Source organism: Pocillopora damicornis, chromosome 6, assembly GCF_964200805.1.
Source record: "Pocillopora damicornis chromosome 6, jaPocDami1.2, whole genome shotgun sequence".
Classification (NCBI taxonomy): domain Eukaryota; kingdom Metazoa; phylum Cnidaria; class Anthozoa; order Scleractinia; family Pocilloporidae; genus Pocillopora; species Pocillopora damicornis.
The window spans coordinates 18,688,432-18,710,270 of record NC_142675.1 but is presented as its reverse complement, the minus strand read 5'-3'; the positions used below and the strand labels follow the sequence as shown (position 1 = coordinate 18,710,270).

General features: G+C 37.4%; 3 protein-coding genes across 5 annotated transcripts in view; 2 read left to right on the top strand and 1 right to left on the bottom strand.

Annotated features, from left to right (window-relative positions):
- Positions 1–778: 778 nt before the first annotated feature.
- Positions 779–4,513, top strand: LOC113674314 (transcription factor Sox-14). Its single transcript, XM_027190803.2, has one exon. It carries the CDS (start codon positions 3,266–3,268, stop codon positions 4,007–4,009), a length of 744 nt encoding a protein of 247 aa, XP_027046604.2. The 5' UTR covers positions 779–3,265; the 3' UTR covers positions 4,010–4,513.
- A 3,353-nt stretch (positions 4,514–7,866) lies between these two features.
- LOC113674162 (vacuolar protein sorting-associated protein 37A) lies at positions 7,867–17,921 on the top strand. Its single transcript, XM_027190636.2, has 15 exons — positions 7,867–8,080; positions 9,493–9,567; positions 10,183–10,264; positions 10,678–10,710; positions 12,063–12,163; positions 13,133–13,331; positions 13,874–13,968; positions 14,049–14,118; positions 14,463–14,520; positions 14,691–14,749; positions 15,728–15,796; positions 16,408–16,476; positions 16,714–16,738; positions 16,857–16,906; positions 16,984–17,921. Exons 1-15 carry the CDS (start codon positions 7,914–7,916, stop codon positions 17,041–17,043), a joined length of 1,212 nt encoding a protein of 403 aa, XP_027046437.2. The 5' UTR covers positions 7,867–7,913; the 3' UTR covers positions 17,044–17,921.
- The window catches only part of LOC113673975 (uncharacterized), a 9,637-nt gene continuing 5,194 nt past the window's right edge, over positions 17,397–21,839 (bottom strand). For all 3 annotated transcript variants that reach the window (XM_089211004.1, XM_027190459.2, XM_089211006.1), the window contains exons 3-5: positions 21,031–21,608; positions 19,002–20,028; positions 17,397–18,403 (exon numbers count right to left, since the gene is read on the bottom strand). In XM_089211004.1, the coding sequence (XP_089067130.1) occupies positions 18,102–18,403; positions 19,002–20,028; positions 21,031–21,608 (1,907 nt within the window). In that variant the 3' untranslated portion in view covers positions 17,397–18,101. The remainder of the gene's footprint in view (positions 18,404–19,001; positions 20,029–21,030; positions 21,609–21,839) is intronic.

The window sequence follows — 21,839 nt, the reverse complement described above, 5'->3', positions numbered from 1 at the left end:
ATAACTAAATACCCTATTATCTCTATGGAGGACTTTCAAGCAAGCGTACAGAGTCAGGGTTACTTTTCGACAAAAAAACACTCAATAAAATATTCCGAACGAGATTATATCTATCGAAGGAATTTCCCTTCTTACAGTCGGCTGGAAATATCTTTTTTTTTTTATCAGTGATATTGGCCTTTGCTCTCGCTAATAATAATTATATTGAGAAGATTGAAGGCCCATTACATACGCTTGAGATTCGCCAGCCTGACAAGACAACACAGCAACACCAGTTTTCCTTTCTGTCGACGCTTCTCAAATCCTGATAAGCTTATTTCAACCCGAAGCTATTGCATTTACCGGGAAAACGTATGGTGTGGCTGCCAAAAACGTATTCTATAGGCCCTGTTTCAATTTATGTCCAGCACTACTCGCTGCCAATCTGATAAAAATCGAAAAATTGAGTATAGCTAGTTTCTAAAGTAAAGCTGTACAGAGTTAAAGCTAGCCGCTTACTCGCGGCGCTCGGTAAATATAGCGGAAAGAGTCCACACTTCGTAGCTGACTTTTAACAAACCTATAAACCCATGTTTATTTAGTTGTTTAGCAAGCTTTCTTAAACAAACGGAACGCAATTTCGCACTGACTTACTGAGTCAAAGTTGAAACCGAAAAAATTATCGAACTGAGTCAAAAATAGATGGTTCGCACCGGTGTCGGGTTGTTATGGTGAGAGCAGATATCAGATGGAAGTTCATAAAATCACTTTAAGTAATATCATGTATAGATCCGCAGATGGACGATTAAGCCGTGAAAAACTCATTCCGAACGTGTGCTCTTGTCACAGTCTTTTGAATTTCTTTTCAATAGCAATCTAGTTCACTTGATGAGCGCAGTGAATTTGGTAACACGCACCGAGCTCTTAATTTCCTTCTACTGTTCATCAGTTACAGGAAATGAGGAATGAAGTTTAACAAAACTCTTTACATCCTTCGGCGAAAAGTGTGTGTAAATTTAAATATAGTTGTATTTTCTCTGTGTTACATTTGCGCATCTTAATCTAACCTTGAAACAAAGAACGGGAAAGGTTTTTACAAAAGACGCGATTAAACTAAAGAATGGTTCAAAACGCCCAGTCAGAAAACAATATTTCGTCGACAAAGAAAGCTTTTTGAGGGCAAATAAGCTTTTCGACTCCAATGAATACCTTTCTTGCAAAAACCTCTTCAACCCATTTATTTTTGTTTGCTCCGAGAAATACCGCGCTCTTTTCAATAATTTTTTTTTCAAAGAATAGGTCGAACTGTTATTAAAATTGCGTTCGAATAATTATATTTTGCATCCGCCTGAAACATTTCACTTTTTCTAAAAGAAAACACACACAAAGAATTGTAAAGGCTTAATTAGACAGGCCGTTATCAATGGTTTGTACTGTTAAACGGACCAAAGTTATACAATGATAACAAACCAATTCATTTTACAAGCAAACAAGCGAAGGCAAATAACAGAAAAAAGGAATCTTTCGGTGTGTTCAGAATTTATCGTTTTTATTCTATCACAAAGGTCTTCCTTTCGAAAATTGTTTTTCTCTACATAATTACCAGCGTCAAAGCTTTGATTTTCGTGGCAGGCCTTGTTTAGGTGATCTCTCTTTCAAGTTCCGCTCGTTTGCAGATCTCATTTTCGATAAGATTGCCTAAAATTGAAAATAATTCTTGGCCTCTCAACATTGATAGCGTTGAATGATAGAAAGGTCATTAGAATAATAAGTACCAAAACAACTCTTTTAAACATGTCACATTTGTGACTCTTCTGAACAGCATGTTGTCGAAATGTTTAAACGATCTAGAACACGATTTCCACCTTCTCTACGAATCCATTCCATAAAGAAAGACTTTAATTTCGAAGGGTTTTTTTGCGTGAAAATTTTACTTCACGAAAGGTATAAATTTAATTTGAAATCTACCCCGTACAAACGATCGTATTTAGATGAGTCATTCAGGGCTTTTTTCATGATAATTCTTTCAACGGAACCTCTACAACAACAAGCTTTCAGGAGTTTTCATTCACGAATTACCATGATAACGACTCTTCTATTGTGCACAAACAAAAGGTTATTATACGAAAGGAAGTGGGTTCTTTCATAAAGGGCACTTATGCTTTAGTACTATTCATTGCCCAAAGCGATTAATCAGTTTCCTTATAGCATGGGATTGAAAATGCAAACGAACCTTCATCTTGTGATAAGTAATGAAAAAATAAAACCAAACCTCTCCGGCAAAAACCATAATTGAATAAATTGTGAAAAAGACTTCAATAAACTCTCGACTCCTATTAAAATATCTATACATTAAAAGTGAAACATGATACGGTGCTAGTTACAAGTGCGCGCGAGCAAACGCACGAATTTGCCGTCAGCCTCAGTCTTACATTGAGAGAGAGAGAAAAAAAATTGTTTTGTTGTGTATTTAGTGAAAGATCTCGACATTGTAGTTAGCAATTTCACGGCGAGACAAAAGCTTTCATAAGCGAAGTGTATTCTTATGCTAAACGGACGAATAAAAGCCTTGATAATTGATCATTTGTAAGGCAATTCGGCGGAGAAAAATGACAGCCCCACCGAAAGAATCGGATATTTACTTTGCTTTACTTTCAATATAAATTAATAATTTCCCAGTGCAAGTTGAATATTAACGCGATGTTTGTGGAAACTACTCGCCAGGAGCGATGGAAGTGCGGAATTGAACTTTCAAAGGAAAAACATACTATCCATTGTTCGGAGCGGCTTGCCTCACAAGGACCGCTGAAAGCCTAAAGATCGCTGAATTTTGAGTGCATTGTCTTCAAACAATGGGAAAGCAATTGATGAGTAGAAAACAAAAGTTGGGCCATTGTACTTTCGCCAAACCAAAATAGAAAATTATTTACAAAATCCAAATATCTTTTTGAAACACCAATCAAGGTAATATCGCAAAACATTTCAAAGGCACCACTCGAGGGGAATTTTCGGATTCAACTTCCTCTATTTTAATTGGATAGCCTTTTCGTAAAGTGACGTGGTCTGAATACTTTGTGAAAGCGAGAATGAAACTCAATTATTTCACACGCATGCTCTAAGGTGCGAGCTTTGATCTTTACCGCGTGAAGCAATCAGCGAGTAGTTCACTTTCAACGAGCCAGCGACCAGCACGGACCGATATTTACTCTTGACAACCTAGAAGTCTCTAGGAGCTAAAATTTAGTGAATCGAGCGGAATAATAGTATAGGAAATCCACACACAGACATGGCCAAGCCAGCTGAACATGTCAAGCGCCCCATGAATGCGTTTATGGTTTGGTCCCGAGAAGAGAGGAGAAAAATCGCCCAGGACAACCCCAAGATGCACAACTCCGAGATCAGCAAAAGGCTCGGAGCTGAATGGAAGCAGTTAACAGATGATCAGAAAAAGCCGTTTGTCGAGGAGGCCAAGCATCTACGGGCGCAGCACATGAAAGAACATCCTGACTACAAATATAGGCCCCGAAGAAAACCCAAATCGCTGTTGAAAAAGGTAGACCGCTATCCATTTCCACTACCGTGTTTACCAACCTCTGACGAACTACTCAAGTGTAGTCCTCCCGGTATATCGACATCATCGTTCGTAACGGACCCGTTCTCGTCAGCGGTGAACGGCAAATCACGATCATTTATCCCAGTTTCATCAGGATACACTTTTGACTCGAGTGCCGGGCACTCCATTACCTCATCAAGGTTCGACCGCGGACTAGAGCTTCCAAGCGCTGTACGCCCTGATATGCTCACGGGAGGGCAAATGTACCCTCACTCTGCGCTCTATCCAAGCGCTCCACCGACAAGTTCGGCTCTGCTGAACGCTTCTGGTATGCCTGTTTTACCTGGAGGCCAATTAAGTCCTCACTCGCATCTCCACGCTGTTCAGGGAAGCAATGGACAGTATACGGTTCCTTGCAACTGTTCGTCGTGGCAGGGACAAGATGTAAGGAGACCTGTCGCATATCTACTCCTTTAGTTGAAGTGACTGACTCTTAAATCCATTTATCACGATTGACTATTTATGTATAATACAGCAACTAACTGGTGTAAATTATTCTTATCGAGCAAGCAAGAATTTTATTATATTATTCCGTGCGATTTCATATGATTTTTTTTTTCATGGACAAATTCATTCCAGACGAATACATTTCACTACGTAGAGATGTTGACGAGTTTGACGACCAAATTTCTGACCACGGAAACCGTTGCCTGATCGCAACACGTCAGAATTTGTATATTATAAGGCTATGTGTGTGAATATTTAAATATTGAAAGAATTCTCATTCGACCTCATTTCATGGGTTAGTAGCTCTTTTAGGAGGTACTATTAAATTTCCGCTTTGGTTTGCCAAGCAGAGTGACTCCGCAAGCCCTACTTGTCCGTTATTTACCAGAGCAACTTTCACTCGTAATTTAAATTTGACAAAACTAACCCCAAGTTTTCACCGAACTGTCACATTAAAATTAGCATTGAATGTAATTTGTTGTCAACTTTTGTTGTCTCAGTTGGGTTTATTTGACACTAGCTTTGATGTTAAAGTTTGAAAAAATTCCGTTAGCATAGGAAACGTTCCCCTGTCAGTCAGAAATCTTCCCCATCAAACATACAAAGACAACTGTCTTCGTTTACATCTATTGTGCCAAGGTGTAAACTACGTATTCGTGGTTTAAAACAGCAAATAGTTTTGGTACTCTGTCCGAAGAAACAGTTCAAGGCTGGCACGAGTGCAAGCTTTGAAACTTGAGGTTAGATGGATGAAATTTCACCGGAGAAAGTTTGTCTTGGGTGTCGCTTATATCTTCGATGTTTCATTTGAACACAAAAAAAAGAGATGGATTTGTATAATAATTACAGAAACCCTAAACAGATGGCGTCCCGCAAAGAAAATTATTTCCTTCAAATGCATCTTTGAACGGAAGCATATGTAATCTTCTTGCTGCTTAGAAAGCATCACAAAAAAAAACTCCCCCTTCTATCGATTTAGGTTGGTCTCCCGTCGTCCGAGTGAAAAACACAGCTGTACCAAAGCTCACCGAGAAGCGCTGTGCGTCGTTATTGTAAATCTTACTTTCGCATATTGATAATTATATAAAAGAAACTGAGAGACAAGGGCCGAGAATAACAACATAATAAAAAATACATGAGGTGTTGAATGAAAGAGATGACATAAATAAATAAATGGACGATCAAGAAGAGATAAAATGAATAACAAAGGTGAATGAATTACAATTGCTCTAATACTAATATCTCCATAACAAAAGATTACATCCACAAAAATACAATAACTGAATAGCGGCACAATGGCTCGATCGGTAAATAAGGGAAAGGCAGGAATGAAAGGCACGGCTTTCGGAAAAAGCGAGGCAGTGATGAGATGACTTCGCTACGTATTACTTGTTTGTAAATGCTTAAAAAACGCGGTGCGAAAACAATCGTCTCAAAGGGGGCACCGCTTAGAGGGCATCTTAAACAAACATGAACAGAAAAGGGATTGAATAGCTCATAATCACCACCTTTCGAATCGTTTTTAGGGCATTGAAAAAAGAAATATCCTAGCATGGTTCACGTTGATTTGCTAAAAATTGCGAGCAAGAAGACCACGCGTTCGAATCACGCCGAGCTACATTTGCGCGACGCGGCAGATGTCGAGTCAGCGACGGGCCTTTGTAAACTGCGTGCGACATTTATTGGGCTTTAAGAGGCTATGCAAGTGACAAAAATCAAAGCTTTCAATTATGACCATTGTCTTTGTTTTATAAAACACTGGGATTGTTTGTAAAATGTGTTCGAGATGATCTGTTTGCCGATTTACGATAGCGTTTGGTTTCGACGAGTTTTCGTTTTTTTTTTTCGCTTAATGGTTTGGCGCGCAAAATTTTCCTTCAGTTTTAGGCGGGAAAAAAGCGCTTATAAACGTTAGCTGTCAAGAACGTGTCAGCTGAGGAGAGCGCAGCGTTTTTCGTCAAACAACTTACTTTTATATGCAGTAATAGTTTAGTCATTAGCTGTCAATGTGTCCTTTTCGGCACTTCAATTTAAGAAAACATAATCTTTAATTCCGCGCTTCGAGGTGTGAGTCAGAGAAAGCGATATTTATAATCGATGATCGATGTTTGCATATCTATCACACTTTTTAGGTTAAAACACTCAAGTTTTATCGCTGCTCTTAAGATTATCAAACCGACAAGCGCAATGTCCTCTAGGCAAGGAAATGGAAAATCCAAATTTGTTTTTCGCCGACGTTTGTTAGGAGAATTTCCCCTTTTGCTCCTAATTGTGTGACCCAGGATCATCAACACCTTAGCCTACGGGGTTGCCAGACCTTTTCGTCCTAAAATTACAGCATTATATTCGGTGACCTGTGTTATTTGTATTCAATTTTATCTCCCGCTGTATTCAATGGAAAATGAAAAGTAGTTATGCCAAACAACGTCAAATAACTTTGATTGCCTTTCAATGCCTTGGCAAGTTCGTAGTGTTGCACTGAAGTTTTAGAGTCGAAAAGGTCTGTCATCTTTCCACGGTCATTATCTAGAATGAGGAAAATTGAAGTTTATCAAAGCGGTTTTCGCTTTTTCAAAAGAAGAATGCGTGGAAATAATTATAATAGTTTTCTGAGCAGAGATAAAAAAAACGCACGAAATTGAAAAAAAAAATGATAATAACAAGTAAATAACGTAAAACGAGAGAATAAATGGTGATGTTGACCGTTTAAAGCAGAACGTGTTTTTAATCGTCTAAGAATACCGGTGTAATTTTTGAATAGATCGCATGGTGAAAACTGTACTTCTGCCACAATCGCCTATAGCGTTTGCACTTAATTACAAAGGACATAATGGCGTGAAACACAAGTTTAAGTTCTCCGAGAACTATTACAATTACTCAATTTCATTGAACACGGAAACAATGCCGAGATTTCTGATTCATTACGGGCCGACGTGAAACCAAGCTTAGAAAGTGCCGAAGCCAAATAAGTCATTATGAGGAAATAATGGTTTGATGAGCAAGTGGCTGGCCTGAATATATCCATATTATTTATTAATGCAAATGTTTAAAGTAAAATGAAAACTTTCATTACAAAAGGATGTTTCTGGAATAATGGTCGCCGTTAAGACGAATTTTATCACGATAGATAGACGGTGAAGTGGATCGTTAGGCAACAAACAAGAAAATAAACAAAATATTTTATCAATTTTTTCTCAGTGTATCGATTTCAGGTACGGTTTCAAGTTAAACGCGGGTCAGATTTCAGTTCGCGTTTCCTTGGCCATTAAAATACAAAACTGCGAAATTCAAATCGATAAAAATTACCGACAGGGGGTCGGCGTGGAAACATATTAATTTCTAAAAGCAGGTAGATTTCTGTTTTCAAAAACTGAAGGAAAAGTTAATAAAAATAAAAGAACTCGATCGTAAGTTGAAAATAAATAACATTTTTTGGCGGTCAATTTCGACTTTCCGGCCCGTAAGCGTCAAATGTAACTTTTCATTTCTTTTTATTAGCTCTCATTCGACACAAAGTTATCAACGTTTCATTTACAAAGGATTACAATGAAAATTACTTGCAAAGTGTCGTGTATGCTAATACTAATGATAAAAATCCCAATTTTTATCAACCGATGCCATCAGGAGACAGACATCAATTGCTGCGCCATTCCACCAGAAGAAATATTTTTTCTTTGAGAAAGAAATAGTTTTCTTCTTTTTATCATGCTGTTACAGATTTAAAAAATAAAATAAAATAAAAAATTTAAAATAAAAGGGAAACATTCTTAGAAGAGACGATGGAACTCTGGGATGTTGCAAGACCGCAAAAGTCAGCGGCTGTGCCCATTACGTCATGCTTATATTTAGTTAAATATGGCGGCCGAACTTGGTCATGGTGTTGTGTCATTTGTCTAAAATTTCTCCCTTAAACTATCGCAGTCGCCAAAATATGAGCTGGTTATTTGGATCATCGAAACCTCCGAAGTCTCAACTACCACCTACGACAGCTTTACAGCAACAGAGACTAAAACAGATCGAATCGTTGCGTACGCTTCACAAGTGAGTTTCAAGTCCACTTTTCACTTATCTTTTTTTTATTTCCGGTTCCCATTTCTGCGGCTTTGATTTATACAACGAACCTAAGCTGAGCCGCCTTGGTTTCAAAGAATCTCCCGTATAATTTAAGCATTTCTTTTATGAACCCAAAGAAAGCCCTCCAAAGTTCTTTTCAAAAGCTAAAAGTGACTAGCTCGCTAAACACCACAGCAGGCACATCTTTCACAATTCTTTAATTTACGATAAAAAAAATCGTGCTCTGATACCTAAGCGTTAATATGCTAAAATAATTTCTCAGTTGAAAACGTACTAGCATGGTGCATAATCATTGGTTCTGTCGAAGTCTTATGACTTGTATGCTGAACAAATTGCTCAATCTATGAAACGACTAATTTGAAACCTGCCTGTACACAGTCCGTACTTCGCCACTATCAATGTCTATATTCATTTTAACGAGATTAATATCCGCGTTAAATCCCAAGTTCGTAGACGTCACAGTACATACTTTTTGCTACACGTACACTTATAAGATCTCCACACAATTCTTTCATGTATAGTAAATTATGCCGTGTTTTACATTCCTGTACATTGGAAGATTTATCTTCTATTATAACTATGATTAAATTTGTGTCAGCAAACAGAGAACAGGGCATGAAATTGTGCCCAATACAGGCGCCAACGTGCCTAAATTTTTCACTTTAGTGACCAAATCCTGAAAGTTAGTCGCCAAATTGGCGACTAGAACGTTTCATCATAACCTTACCAAGAGATATAGTGAATTAAAAAGATTTGTAAAGATAAATCCGCAGCAAACTTCCTCATTAAGTTTGTTTCCAAAACAGCACATGCATCTCGATCGATAACTAGATGCCATCTTGGATTTAGATGAGCCTGAACATTGTATATCATCCATCCTAGTGTCCACTTTGTAGCACGTTAAAGATCTTTTCCCTAACTTAATTTTGGAGGGTCTATCTAGAACGCTGACAGCGTAAAGAAAGATTTTCTTTGTCTTTGAAAATGGCGACCAATTTTTTTTTTTAATTGGCTACCACTTTGAAGAATTTAAGAGCCAAGTGGCTATCAGAAAAAAAAGTTAATTTCATGTCCTGCTATGATTAAATTTGTGTCAGCAAACAGAGAAGCCTAGTTACATAGGCAAGCCAAGCTAAAACAACCAGCCCCTTAGTAGTTAAAGGATAATCAGATAATAAGTGTGCTTACCTTCTGTCTTTCAATGTAACAGCTGATTGGTAAATAAAGACACTGGCAAACTTCTAAACACTGTAAGGGTTTCCTGGAAAGATGAAATGTACGTTTAAAATCTATGTAGTAGTAGGACAGTAGTTATCTTTTAATTTTGGTGGCTGATGAATTTTTTTTTGTCATGACCAATTGTTTCATTATATTTGCAGTATCACAGAAGTTCAGAGAGATGTGGAATACAGAGTTACCTTCAATGTGGGAACCTCAACTGTTTTTCTGAACATGTATGACACCAACTTATTTCAATAGGAATTAAGATGCTCTCAGAATGTTGAAGTAGAGTACCTACAGTTCTAACAACCATTTTTTTAACCAAGTATATATACCTATGTGAAGTATATATATGCCTTTGTAACATAACTGAGATGCCACAAGCCCCCCTGAGTGACCAAAAACCTATAATTTATTGCTCTGTTAAACCCATTATTATTTTATAATAGTAATAGATCGCATTTTCTATATTTTTCAATAATCTACATGGGATGTTGGGAGAACACAAAAAAGTTTGTAAATCATGAGCCAGAGGTGGGTTTTAAAACTTTTCAATCATTCTCCAAACATCCCACATGGATTTTTATGCTTTTAAAACATTAAAAAGTGCGGTCTACTGCTTAAAAAGGTATCCACATAAATTTTTAAGCCACTGCTTACTTTACCCTGGAACATTTAGCTGTTGAACTGATAAAGCTTGAAGAGGTGTTACCTCAAAAGAAAAATTAAACTTTGTTTGTAGGTTGGTAAATTGTGCATTGGATCTATAGGGAGTGTGAACTTTTGAGCTGATCTGCATGTTGTCTTATTGTTGTAGAATGAATTTGTTGAACTGTTTTTTCCTCTAGAACCCTACCCCCTCAGTTTCCTAATGAAAGGCCAGTTGTTAAAGTATCTCCACCTTTGCATCATCCATGGGTTAATGATCAGGTGAGGAACAACTTCAAGGGCGCTATGTATCATAAAAGATCTAGGGTAAAAATTTCAAGTTTGGGTCCTGCAATTCATGTCAATGTCAGGGACTTAAATACAAGCAAAATGCAACTTTGAAACTCACTAGTGAGACTTAAAAGATTGTGATAAAATAATCATTAACCCCCCTTTACATTAGTATGTATATTCTCCATACTTTTTGCTGTACATCTCTGAAGGTACTGACAAGGAGAATTTGTTCAACAATCAAGAACTTCCTTCATTGGTGATTATTTCCTTTAATTTACTGACCTTTATGTTGGATTCAAGGGTGATATTGTTAGGAGAAAATAGATGCTAGTCACTATTAGGGGTGAAAGGGTTTAATCATATTGTAAAAGTTAACTTTTCTCTCTCTCTTTTTCTCTTAGATGATGGTGGTGGGATGTCCTGGAATAAATAGTGTAAGAATGTTTCTTAATTTTTTTGGTTACATTTTTTTATTAAGTTTTTGTTTATGAAGGTAGGGCAGTCTGTAAACATCACAGTCTTTCTGTAAAATGCACTTTAACCCTTTCACTCCCAGATCAAATTTGTAACTCTCCTTACTGTCAACCATATAATTCTTATAATTTTAGTTCAGAGAATTTAGTATTGAATCAGCTTATTATCCCCAAATTGATATTTTTCTCTATTCTCATCACTTATCTGGTTGATATCATATTGATATTGAAAGGGGAAACTCTGTTTTGGTTACTCGTGGAAGTTAAAGGGGCAATGCTAAACGAAACCAATCATTTTAAGACATGGGTGGCTTTTCAAAAAATCAGGATTTCTGTTAATAGCTTGAGACTAGTTATTTTTATAGTCTCCTGTTGTAAAAGGTTGCCAACTATTTCACAAACATATTTGGCAAAATAATTATCTAATAAACACTGGTAGGGAAATGGGAGTCCACTGCGGTTCACCAGCTATGAAGCAGTGCCCAGTTGTTCGAAGGCCAATCAGCACTAACCTAGGGTTAAATTTATATCCAGGTTTATTTATTTCTTTATTCAAAAGTCTTTTAGGGTAGAGTTTTCCCATTTCTTTCTGGACCATTCAATGATCAAGTTGCAAGCAAATATATTTAAATTGAATTTTTTTTGAAAGCCTTCAGAACTGCTATCAATTTTCACATTTAATTTAACTCTGAGTTATCTTTATCCAGCTTTGAACAACCCAGGCCAGACTGTTAATGATATGGAGTTTTAAGGAGGCTAACTCAGTGATTCTAACTTCTGCCATGTTATTCTATTTTCCATCTGCTGTATATTTACTTGTCTAGGAATTACAGTTTGATGTTACGTCAAGATAACACCCTCTACTATCCAAGTTCATCTCTTCTTGTTACATCTTTGCTATCTAATGTATTTATTTAAGATATTTTAACCCTTGCACTCCCAAGATCTAATTGGCAATTCTCCTAACAGTCTGCCATACAGTTCTTCAGATGCTAGTGTGAAGAATTTGGAATTGGATCAACTTATAATTCCCAATTGATATTTTTCTTTATTCTCATCACTTGTCTGCTTGATATTGTATATATATTGTAAGGAGAAATTCTGTCTTGGTCACCCATGGGAGTTAAAGGGTTAATAATTCTCTCTACTGCTTGCCAGACAATTCTTATTGGGTTAGCTAATAATCTTTAATCTCATCACTTGTCTGCTTGATGTTTTATTGACAGTGGAAGGAAAAATTCTGTCTTGGTCACTCATAGGAGTTAAATGGTTAAATGATGGAAACCAAAAGTTTTTGTTTCTTTTGTTTTCAGTTTTATATGCACTCCAACCTGGGGAGAGTCATCGCAGAGGTTTTAAAGGAATTCTCTGACCACCCCCCTCAGTTTCGTGGTCCTCTCACATCTCAGCCACAGTAAGTGCAGCTGCAAACATTTACCTGTTTCATGTGGCATTTAACCCTTTCACTCCCAAGAACTGATGGTTTATTCTCCCATCTAGCTGTTATACATTTCCTTACAAATGAGCTATCGGAATTTGGTGTTAGATCAAGGTAATTTATGTGATCAGTGTAAATATTTTCCTTACCTGTTGGTGGATAAAGTATGGTTGTTGAAGGGAGAAATTACATGTTTTAATCACTTCTGGGATTTTAAGGGTCAAGGAAACCCCAACTGTGTGACAGTTTTTGGGATTCACATATTTTGTGTAACATCATCTTTAAGCACAGATTTATATCATTATCTGTGATTTTGGTTTCAATAGTGTCAAAAGTGTATTGATTTGGGATATAGATCACTCAGCTACTAAAAACATGAAGTGTTTTTGGTAACTATTAAATGTACCTGGAATTTTTCATTGAGTGGTGTAGTGACATGTTATGAGATGGTAAATATCCAAGAAGGCTGGCTATAATCAATCTAGTATCCAACAAGTGTGAATGAAATAATTGTTTCACTAAATTTTATTAAATTTTGAACATTTGGATATTTGTGATATTCAGGTAATCAAATTTTAATGAATTTTAGCAAAATGACAGATCATTTTCCATATAAGGTCAGAGTATGTTATGTGAGCTGATAACTGAGACTTAGTGAGCCAATCAGAAGGCTAGTAAGGTAATGATAGAGGTTAAAACTTAATAATTTCTATTAGTTTCCTTTTAATTCTATGTGATAGTCACCTTTTTTCTGACTGGGCACCTGGTAGTTATTCTTGTTTTGCTTCCAGGACGTTTGATTTTCTTGAAAGATGCTGTGCGGTCTTCTACCATGAAAAATATAAAATTTTGGGAACAACTTTAGCTTATAACTTGAACATATGAACATTATGAATATTTACTAATGAAAATAATAACAAGTGAAATGATTTTGTTGTTTCATAGATTCCCTGCAAGTTCAAGTGGTTATCAGCCTCTAACTCAATACAGCTTTCCCAGTTTTCCTGGTTTCCAGTATACTCCACAATCTACTGCTCCTTCCAGTACACCCTCTTTATCTTCACTGAATTCACCTGTAAGCCAGTACTCTGCTCTCTCTGTTACCAGTGCAGGGGCTATGCCACACCTAGGAAGTAACTCACAGGTACATTCTGGCATGGTTGAGTGTTAAACATAAATTTAAATTCATAATTGTTTTTGCAAATGGGTGGCAAATGAAATTTCAACATTTCAACATTACAAGGCCTCTGGGCATTATGATCAAGTTGCAGTAAATGGGTTTCCCCTTCTTAATCTACATTATGTCCACAACAGATTAACTATTAACACCTAAACCTCACCAGCATCTAATCTCTTCTTACAGTACCACCCTTAAATCAAACATTTAGGTCATGAGAATAAACAAAGTGATTGCTGGTTAGAGGGGCTTTTAACAGTTAATAAAGAATTCTCCTTGTCAGTACTAACATGACAGGAAGTCTATACAGAACAGTACAGAAATGTTTTTTTGTTTTGTTTTTGTGAGGACAAAAAGGCATAACTAAAATGTTTACTTCTATTTATCCATTACATGCAACCATAACAGTGAAATGGTAGTTTAAAGAGAAGGAATGCATGTATAAATACTGGTATACACTAGGAGTATTCATCATCTTTATTTCCATTATTTTCTGTTATATTTTTCAGATCACTCAGACTACTCCATCAAGGCCACCAGTACCCCCCAGGCCAACTCAACCAGCAAAAGTGCCAAACTCATTCCCAGAGCTTGATGGTTTAAGGTAAGGCTTAAAATGACAAAACACGAACAACATCTTCCTGTATTTGATACTGAAGGTTGTATTTACATTTTCATTCCCAGTCTTGAGGAGCTCAAAGATCTTATTGATAAGCCTGAAGTAATGGACACATTTTTAGTCAAACTAGAATCAGTAAGTTTACAGTCAGTTTTTAGTCTATGTGTTTCTCCACTTCAACATTAGGATGAGTATTTGTATTAAGGTGGTATTTTCATGAAAATTCATGACTTCCAGTTAGAGGGAAATTGGAATGAAACAAGAATGGATAAATTGTCAAATTTAGGGGAGTGGGGTAAGGCACTTGATCCAAAAGAGCTGACCTGTGGTCTCAGATTTTTAAAGGTGGTGATTAAAGGGTGGTGGGGAGTGTGGGGAAAGAAAAACACCCCACCCAGGAGGGGAGTATTCTTTCCCCATCTGGTTGACTTAAACAAAGTGGCATTAAGGTAATCATAGTTACTAATTTGAAATTTCAGATGAAAAAGCTAGAGGCTGATAAAGAAGAATTGATGAGGAAAAATGAAGAAATAGCGAGTATGTTCCTTTTGAACTGTCTTAACCTTTGTTTTACTTCTTTGTTAAATATTTCCTGTACACTTTTGTGCAAATTTTGTTAGAAAATGTCAGGCTTCTCTCAATTTTCCCTGTTGCAATTATTTCTTTGAATGTTGTCCTGCAACTATCTGTGTTTGATCTCTCTTTAGGGTTTAATTTGTCCCTTCAATCAACTTTGGAGGGTAGTAAAGATGAACTGTTGAAAAAGGTAACATTAGCTGATAATGTTCATTCATTAACCCTTGAACTCCCATGAATGACTAAGACTTAATTTCTCCCTACAATATCAGTACAGTATCAAGCAGACATGTGATGAGAATGAAGAAAGATCAATTAGCTAAGGGATTATTAGTAGATCCAAAAGAAAATTCTCTAAACTAACATAATAAGAATTGAATAGCAGACAATAGGGAGAATTACTAATGAGATCTTGGGAGTAAAAAGGTTAACTTTGTGCAAAGGGAGGGCTACCTATATATATATATATTTTTTTTTTTTTTAAATTTTTTTTTTCTCTGAATCAAACTCAAATTTAGTTAAGATCATGACAAAAGTACAGGAAACTGAAATTTCTTTTAAAATATTGTAATCATGCCATCTTAGCCACACCTTCAATCCTTTCAAACGAGTTTTTCCTCTTTACAATATCAAATCAATATCAGGCATTCAGATGATGAGAATATAGGAAGGAATCAACTAAGAGGAAATACTTGATTTAACACAGATTATCTGAACTTACCAAGAAGTGTGTGGCAGGCAGCAAGAAGTACTAATTTCTAGAGCTTGGGAGTAAGGGTGTAACCCTTTACATCCTAACATCAGTATGCATATTCTCCATTCTGTTCCCTGCACATTTCCTGAGGTGCTGACAAGGAGAATTTGTTGCGTAATTTAAGGGTGATATCGTATGAGGGAATTAGATGTTAGTCACTCCTAGGGGTCAGAGGGTGCATGCATGTTTTGAAATGTTAAAAGAAAATTAAAGGTAAATTTATTAATTGTTATCAGTAAAAGCTTGTTACATTTAGACCAAAGATTCGTTTGCTTACCTCTGACAAATTGGTTATTCGTTTGTTCAACTTATTAGATTTGGTCATTCAATTCGTGTAAGCTGCTAATTTAGACATGTAGTATAGCTTACAAGGACTCGCTGCTTTCTTTACCTTTTTCTTCGATTTCTCTGCAGTGTGAACGCGTATCCGAGCTGAAAGGAGAGTTTGCAAACAAAAGTCAGAAACAGAAGGAGCTTAGTGAGGTAACGTTTTGTTAGAAATACCGATAGGACATTGTACCCTTTTAATTTATCTTGAACGAACTTTCTCCATCAAGGTGGTAGGAATCTGAAAGCTGTTACTTGACATAAATATTCTCCTCCTCCATGGAGTGGTCGTGGTAAACGTAATCTTCCGGTTTGCGTTTATTTGTGGCGACGTGAAAGAGTGCTTTGAGTGTCGTAAAACCAAAACTAAAGTCGCAACAGCCAATCAGAACAAAGAAAAATACCTGTAAGAGCCAATGGGAACTCAAGGTCAAACCGACCAAAATGCCTAAAGCGCGGTAAAACGCGGGCGACCAAGTCATAATTTGTTTCAGTTTTGCACCTGATTGGTTGAGAAAATGGAGCGAGTCTTCAGGACCAATTGCAGGTTGAAGTAAAGCAAAAACAAATTAATCCCTGAGTATTTTCGATACACGATTAACAATTGCTCAGAAAACTACCGCATTATAGCATAGAACATCCAAGAGCTGGTGCGTTCTCTGTCCTTTGATTCACGATATAGTCGCTTCGGTGTAGATCGTGTCGTTTCAAGCGGGAACTATTCATCGAAGTCAAATGTCAAAACTATTTTCTGGACATTTTGATAGGTATTGTCTCTGGTCCAAATAAGAACGCGCTTGGAAATAGCAGCAGCGCAGGCAGAAGAAGAATCGGATGTAAGTACCCTAGATACAGCCTTTCATTTTTCTTTTGTGAAATTTGGTGAGATGAAAACAAACAGACGGGGAAATCAAGCAGACAAAACAAATAAAAACAAATCTTGGATTGCAGCTTAAATATTCCTTCGGTTTGTCGCTATATGCTTCGTGCTATATGAAAATGAGTGCATTATAAAAATTTGCTTAGTTTTCATTCGCAGTGGAACTAACTGGATCTTCTTTTAATTTCTCAAGGCCATCGCTGATGAGTTTCTTTCGAGTAAGTACGTGTGTTTTACTTCTTGGAAAGTCACATCGCCAAGAAATCTTGCTTTTTGTTTGCTTAAAACTAGCTAAGTGATGAAATACTAATTGAACCACTGTTGTATTCCTAACAGAGAGTATGACGCCTGAAGAATTTATACAGAAATTTTTAGAGAAGCGAAAGGTAGGAGCCTTTTTTTCGTTTGCTTGGCTTTTTTCAATGGCATGGAGGTCAGTTCGCTTTTCCTCTTTATTTTTCAGCTGTGTCATAGTCGAAGAGCGAAAGAAGAAAAGATACGGCATATGCACACAAGATATTAATTAAGCTTATTATTTGTTTGACTAATCATCCAAGGAGTCATCTGACACAAGTTGATGTTGGCCGTCGAATGCCCAATGATGTTCGACCTTTTCATGTAGGAATATCACGTGACTCCATAAGCCAGAGCGAGCCACGAATTTATAATGCAACGTTGATACAAACGTTTAGACTTTGCAGAAATTGTACATAATGCAGCAGTTAAGCACGAAATATTAGGCCACGATTTGCTTTATTTTCCGAAATTCAATTGGAATGACACAGTTGTCTTATCTTTATTTTGAACGGTTTTGTCCATCTGTTTTCTCAGAGGGCAATCGAAGCCATAATACCATACAACCCAGACCAAATGATTAGAATTATTATCAATATAATTGCAATAAGAGGAAAGTGGAGATTTAAACTTATTTAAAAAGAACATTACACTCAAAGAGAACTCGAACATGAATAGAATTGTAAAATTTGATAGAGGAAACAGAATAGAAACTATGAATGGAAGATGGATGTTTTAAGACTTGGCTATGATGCTTTCTCGTCTTGATGATGCTGTGGTCTCACGATTAGCGCTCTAGACGCATGAGGGTTTGGTTCCAGCCCTTGTAAACAGAATAGGTCTTTAAGATAACACGATGGCCTGGATCGACAACTTTGAAAAAGTACCAAAATTTATATCTTCATAATCATCAGAGGAGCATATTGGAGGTTATCTAACAAGCCTGCATAACCATGAGGACACAGAACTTCTTGCATAATGCTTGAATTTGAACGGTGATAACACCATTTTCAGCGCTTAAGACTCAACCGAGTGGTCGGCGAAAACGACATACTCGAGTTATGTCATGGAGCAAATTTTATATCTAATAAATAAAACAGCCTACACCAGTAATGTTTGATGCGTCGAACATCCAGCACAGTTCACAACTAGCGCAACAACAACGTATTAATGCATTAAATCCAACCAACTTAGCAGGGATGTGACGTGTTGTTCTGTGACATGTCACGTCCGTCACGCACACCTCAGAAAGAACGAAGGGGTTCAAACAAAATGAACGAGAATTATTTACTTTCTCGGGAGAGGTGTTGAACCCAGCTTTTCTAACAGTCCCTCTTGTTTACGCAGGAGGTCGCTGATTTTGCTTTGTCGTAACTCAATGTTCCTCTGAAGTGTGTCATCATCGTATACCCTATATGCTCTTGGATCGCTTACAATCGTTGACTGAGAGAGGGGACGGGACAACAGGCGGGGATTGCCTACATTACCATTTCTGTTTACAATCCCTAGAAATGGTGTAGGATCGACGTTTTCTCCTTTGCACGAAACTTCTGTCTTGAGTGGGATGTTTAGTTGTTCTTCGTCTTTATCTACCGAGGAAAAGAGTGCCATTAAAAGGGCTCTGTCTGCCACTTTATAGATGAGGGTTTTGGACACCATTAAAGAGATGCTAATGTTATAAATCAACGAGAAGGTGCACACAAATACACAGGAACGATGGAACAACAAAGGCTGATTAGTGACTTTGATAAATTCTGATCACATAGCAACCATAGCAATATCTCCTGTAGATTGGGGCATCATCACCTCAACTACCAGCCCAAAAGACTCGTGAGAGAGCTTGTTCACTGAACATTGTTTACTGATGTTACAACGTAGCCAAATATGTGGAGGCTGTTATCTATAGTTATATAACTAAATTGTGCTTATCCGTGTCAAAAAATGGTTTTATAAATTACGAGCTCTGAAATATCCAAACACTACATTAAAGCAGGAGATACTAGACAGATAGAGCGACACAAGTGCTTTCTAGTATTTGACGCAACCAAAGTATCTGATGATTCTCTCGCCATTGATGGTTGTCTTTGCAAGACGTGCCTTGTACCCGCTAAATTTCTAACTTTTATATTTGAACAGCTAAAGTATACCTTGTATTACATGTCCATTGTATGTGTTCTTACTCCTCACCTACACTCTCTTGGATTTGCGATGGTTCTTCTTCCAAACTGTTATTGGCTTTCCAATCTACTTTCCTCGGCAAAGAATTACAGCGCCTCTTGATAAATTCACCACTCACTTCTCCACCATACTTTCGCTTTGACAAATAAAAACTGTTCTTGCTGTCCAGATTTTCGTAAATGTAAGCAGACGACCAATTGTTTGGGATGGTTCTTGCGGTTGTAGTGTCTGTCAGACTCGTTCTATCCGACATAACCAAAATGTCGATCTTTTCATTTGACTCCCCGTCGTTTCCCAAGGCTGCCGACCGTTTAGAATTAGATCGAAAAGTATGGAGCTCGTCTTCCCTTTCGATGATTGTATCTTTACTTCTTTCGTGGGTTATTTTAACCTTGACTTTGTCAGAACTTTGCGAATCGCTATCGTGTAGCGAAGAGCTCCTCGAAGTTGAATCTTCACACCTCCTTTTCTCACTCAACAGAGCCAATTTCTCGAACACATTCATCCTAAAATCATCTCTTGGCAAGTCTTCTTTTAGTTTTTTGGAGCTGAGGGTTTCTCCCAAAGACTTTTGTCCTTTAATCTCTGCATTTAACTTTGAACGCTTCTCATCTGACAATAAGTCGGTCATGCTTTCTTCTCTTTCTGCTTTTTCCTTAATTGGTGCTTGACGAGACTTTTTGACAGGCGGGGAATTTAAAGGGTTTTCAGAACCTTTCATGGAGCCGCTTGCGAATATTTTAATTCCTTTTCGTCCCATTTCATTCTCCTTACTAAAGCAAGTTTCCTGGCGTTCTGATAATTCGCGTTTCAGGCGTTTCTGAACTTTGTTGATTTCCCGAAGGCGATGCAAATTCAGTGTATTTTGCTTGATCCTCGACGAGGTTATGCGCAAAGGGCCTTTCTGTAGAGTTGGTTCGCTAGGGATCTCTAGAGCTTTTACCTCTTCAAGTGTGAAATTACTACTTTGCCTCTGAAGAGCTGGGTTTGAAAATCCTTCGACGAAATTTGGGCTGCTGATTTCACCTTCCGTTATCTGTAGAAATTATGTGCAGGTTATTAGTGGTTATCGTTGGCTTAGTCCGTGGTTAAGGACTTTGGCGTATACGTTAACTTGCATCTCTCACAAGGTAACGTCAAGGTCGTAAGAGGGTCTTACATTAATCAAAGAGAGAACGCACACGGACCTTGGTAAGAAGCTTGGTTGGGAGTTCCCTCGATTTCTTTAAAATCATAACTATTATCACTATTCTTACTATTATATTATTATTATTATTATTATTATTGTTATTATTAATATTATTATCATTATTTGTGTGCATCGGTAATGCGCACAATATAGTCACTCCAAATTCCGCGCGTCGACGGATGGATGCCTTTATTTAAAAACAAAAGTAAACCTCAGGGTAGCCCCGTCAGAAGCCCTAAAGAGCCACCTGCTATCAATGGGAGCCCTGAGTATAAACTAAATAAAATACATTACAATTTCATGCGGAATACAAACATGAAGATATAAAACACATTTATAAGGCTTTAGATTTCTAAATTTAAAATTATGTATATAAAAATTACTCTACTTTGATGAATTATAAACTATGGATCCATAGTAATAAAACGATCGTTTTGCAATTTCTGTCCGTACCGGAGATAGATGGATTAAATTTTTTGGCGAGTATCACGGCTATATAAATGCTTATTGAAAGTCAAATAGTTCTTAAAAAACTGAAGACACTGCCTATTTATACATTTTATACATTTTCACGTCTTTTATACATTTACACGTCTTTTCTCAAAGGCTTCTACGAAGATCAACTTGGAGAGGGAGAGTCGCAGGCATAACAAAGAGGTCATATCGTTCACTCTTCTCTGTGACCTGAGCACAGGCATTTAAGTAAGGAGAGATTAATGGTGCAAATTCAAACTCATTATCCAAGTTTCCCCTTACCGCAAGAGCCTAAGGCTCTTTGAGACGAACGCAATCTTTTAAGGTTGTTTATATTGTGGTAGAACGAGCTTAAAGAGCAGAACCTCTGCTTACCTTGATCTCTTCATCCTTAGCTATACTGTATCTTACTTCTGTTCCTTGATTGTATTCGTCAGATGGAAGGCTCACTTTCGTTTCGTTCTTAGGACAGTCATATTCAGCAGGGGAACCAATAAGGCCATCATTGTGAACAGGAAAAGAGGAGCAATTCCTTGCAGAAGGCAGGTCAAGAATTGTCGATATGGAATGATCAGTTATCTTTCGAGAACTTGCTGCATCGTTGTTACAGCTTGCCGGAATTGCAAGAGAAGATTTAGAAAAATGGTTATTTGGTGTGTCACCACCTTCTCCTCCACAGAGAAGCGTAGTTTTTTGCAGGGTATTGTAACTCTCTTCCCCCATAGAGTGCACTGAAACGATCTTTGGAAATGCGCTATGGTCGTATGCTACTCCGCTTGGTAAACCTTGGGCATTTTCAGTGACTTTGGAGTAATAGTTTGTAAATTGACACCCGATAGCGTGACGTTCCGAGGCGTGACATCCCGTAGTGTGACATCCCGTAGAACGGCGATGGGTGAAATGATATGCTGAAGATGATTGATGAAAAGAAGCTTGTTCAGTCACTTGTGAACCTAGGCAGATAAATAAAGGCAACAGAAAAACGAAAATTGAGAAACAGCAGATTATGATGCAGTGGTTCAGATTGTGATGCACTCGTTCTACCACAATATAAATAACCTCTCTCTCTCCCTCCTTCCCCCCTTCCCCCCACCCTTCTAAATTCCTTTCAGGCCAGGTACTTGAGCCTGTTTGTGCTTGTTAAAAAAAATTATAATAATAAGCGAGCGATTTCTTTTGAGTTA

Bases quoted from the DNA above. Each gene is read 5' to 3' on its own strand.
- LOC113674314 (XM_027190803.2), top strand. From the start codon at position 3,266: ATGGCCAAGCCAGCTGAACATGTCAAGCGCCCCATGAATGCGTTTATG.
- LOC113674162 (XM_027190636.2), top strand. From the start codon at position 7,914: ATGGTGTTGTGTCATTTGTCTAAAATTTCTCCCTTAAACTATCGCAGT. The intron at 9,568-10,182 runs GTATGACACCAA...TTTTTCCTCTAG, and splicing joins TCAACTGTTTTTCTGAACAT to AACCCTACCCCCTCAGTTTC. The intron at 10,265-10,677 runs GTGAGGAACAAC...TTTTTCTCTTAG, and splicing joins ATCCATGGGTTAATGATCAG to ATGATGGTGGTGGGATGTCC.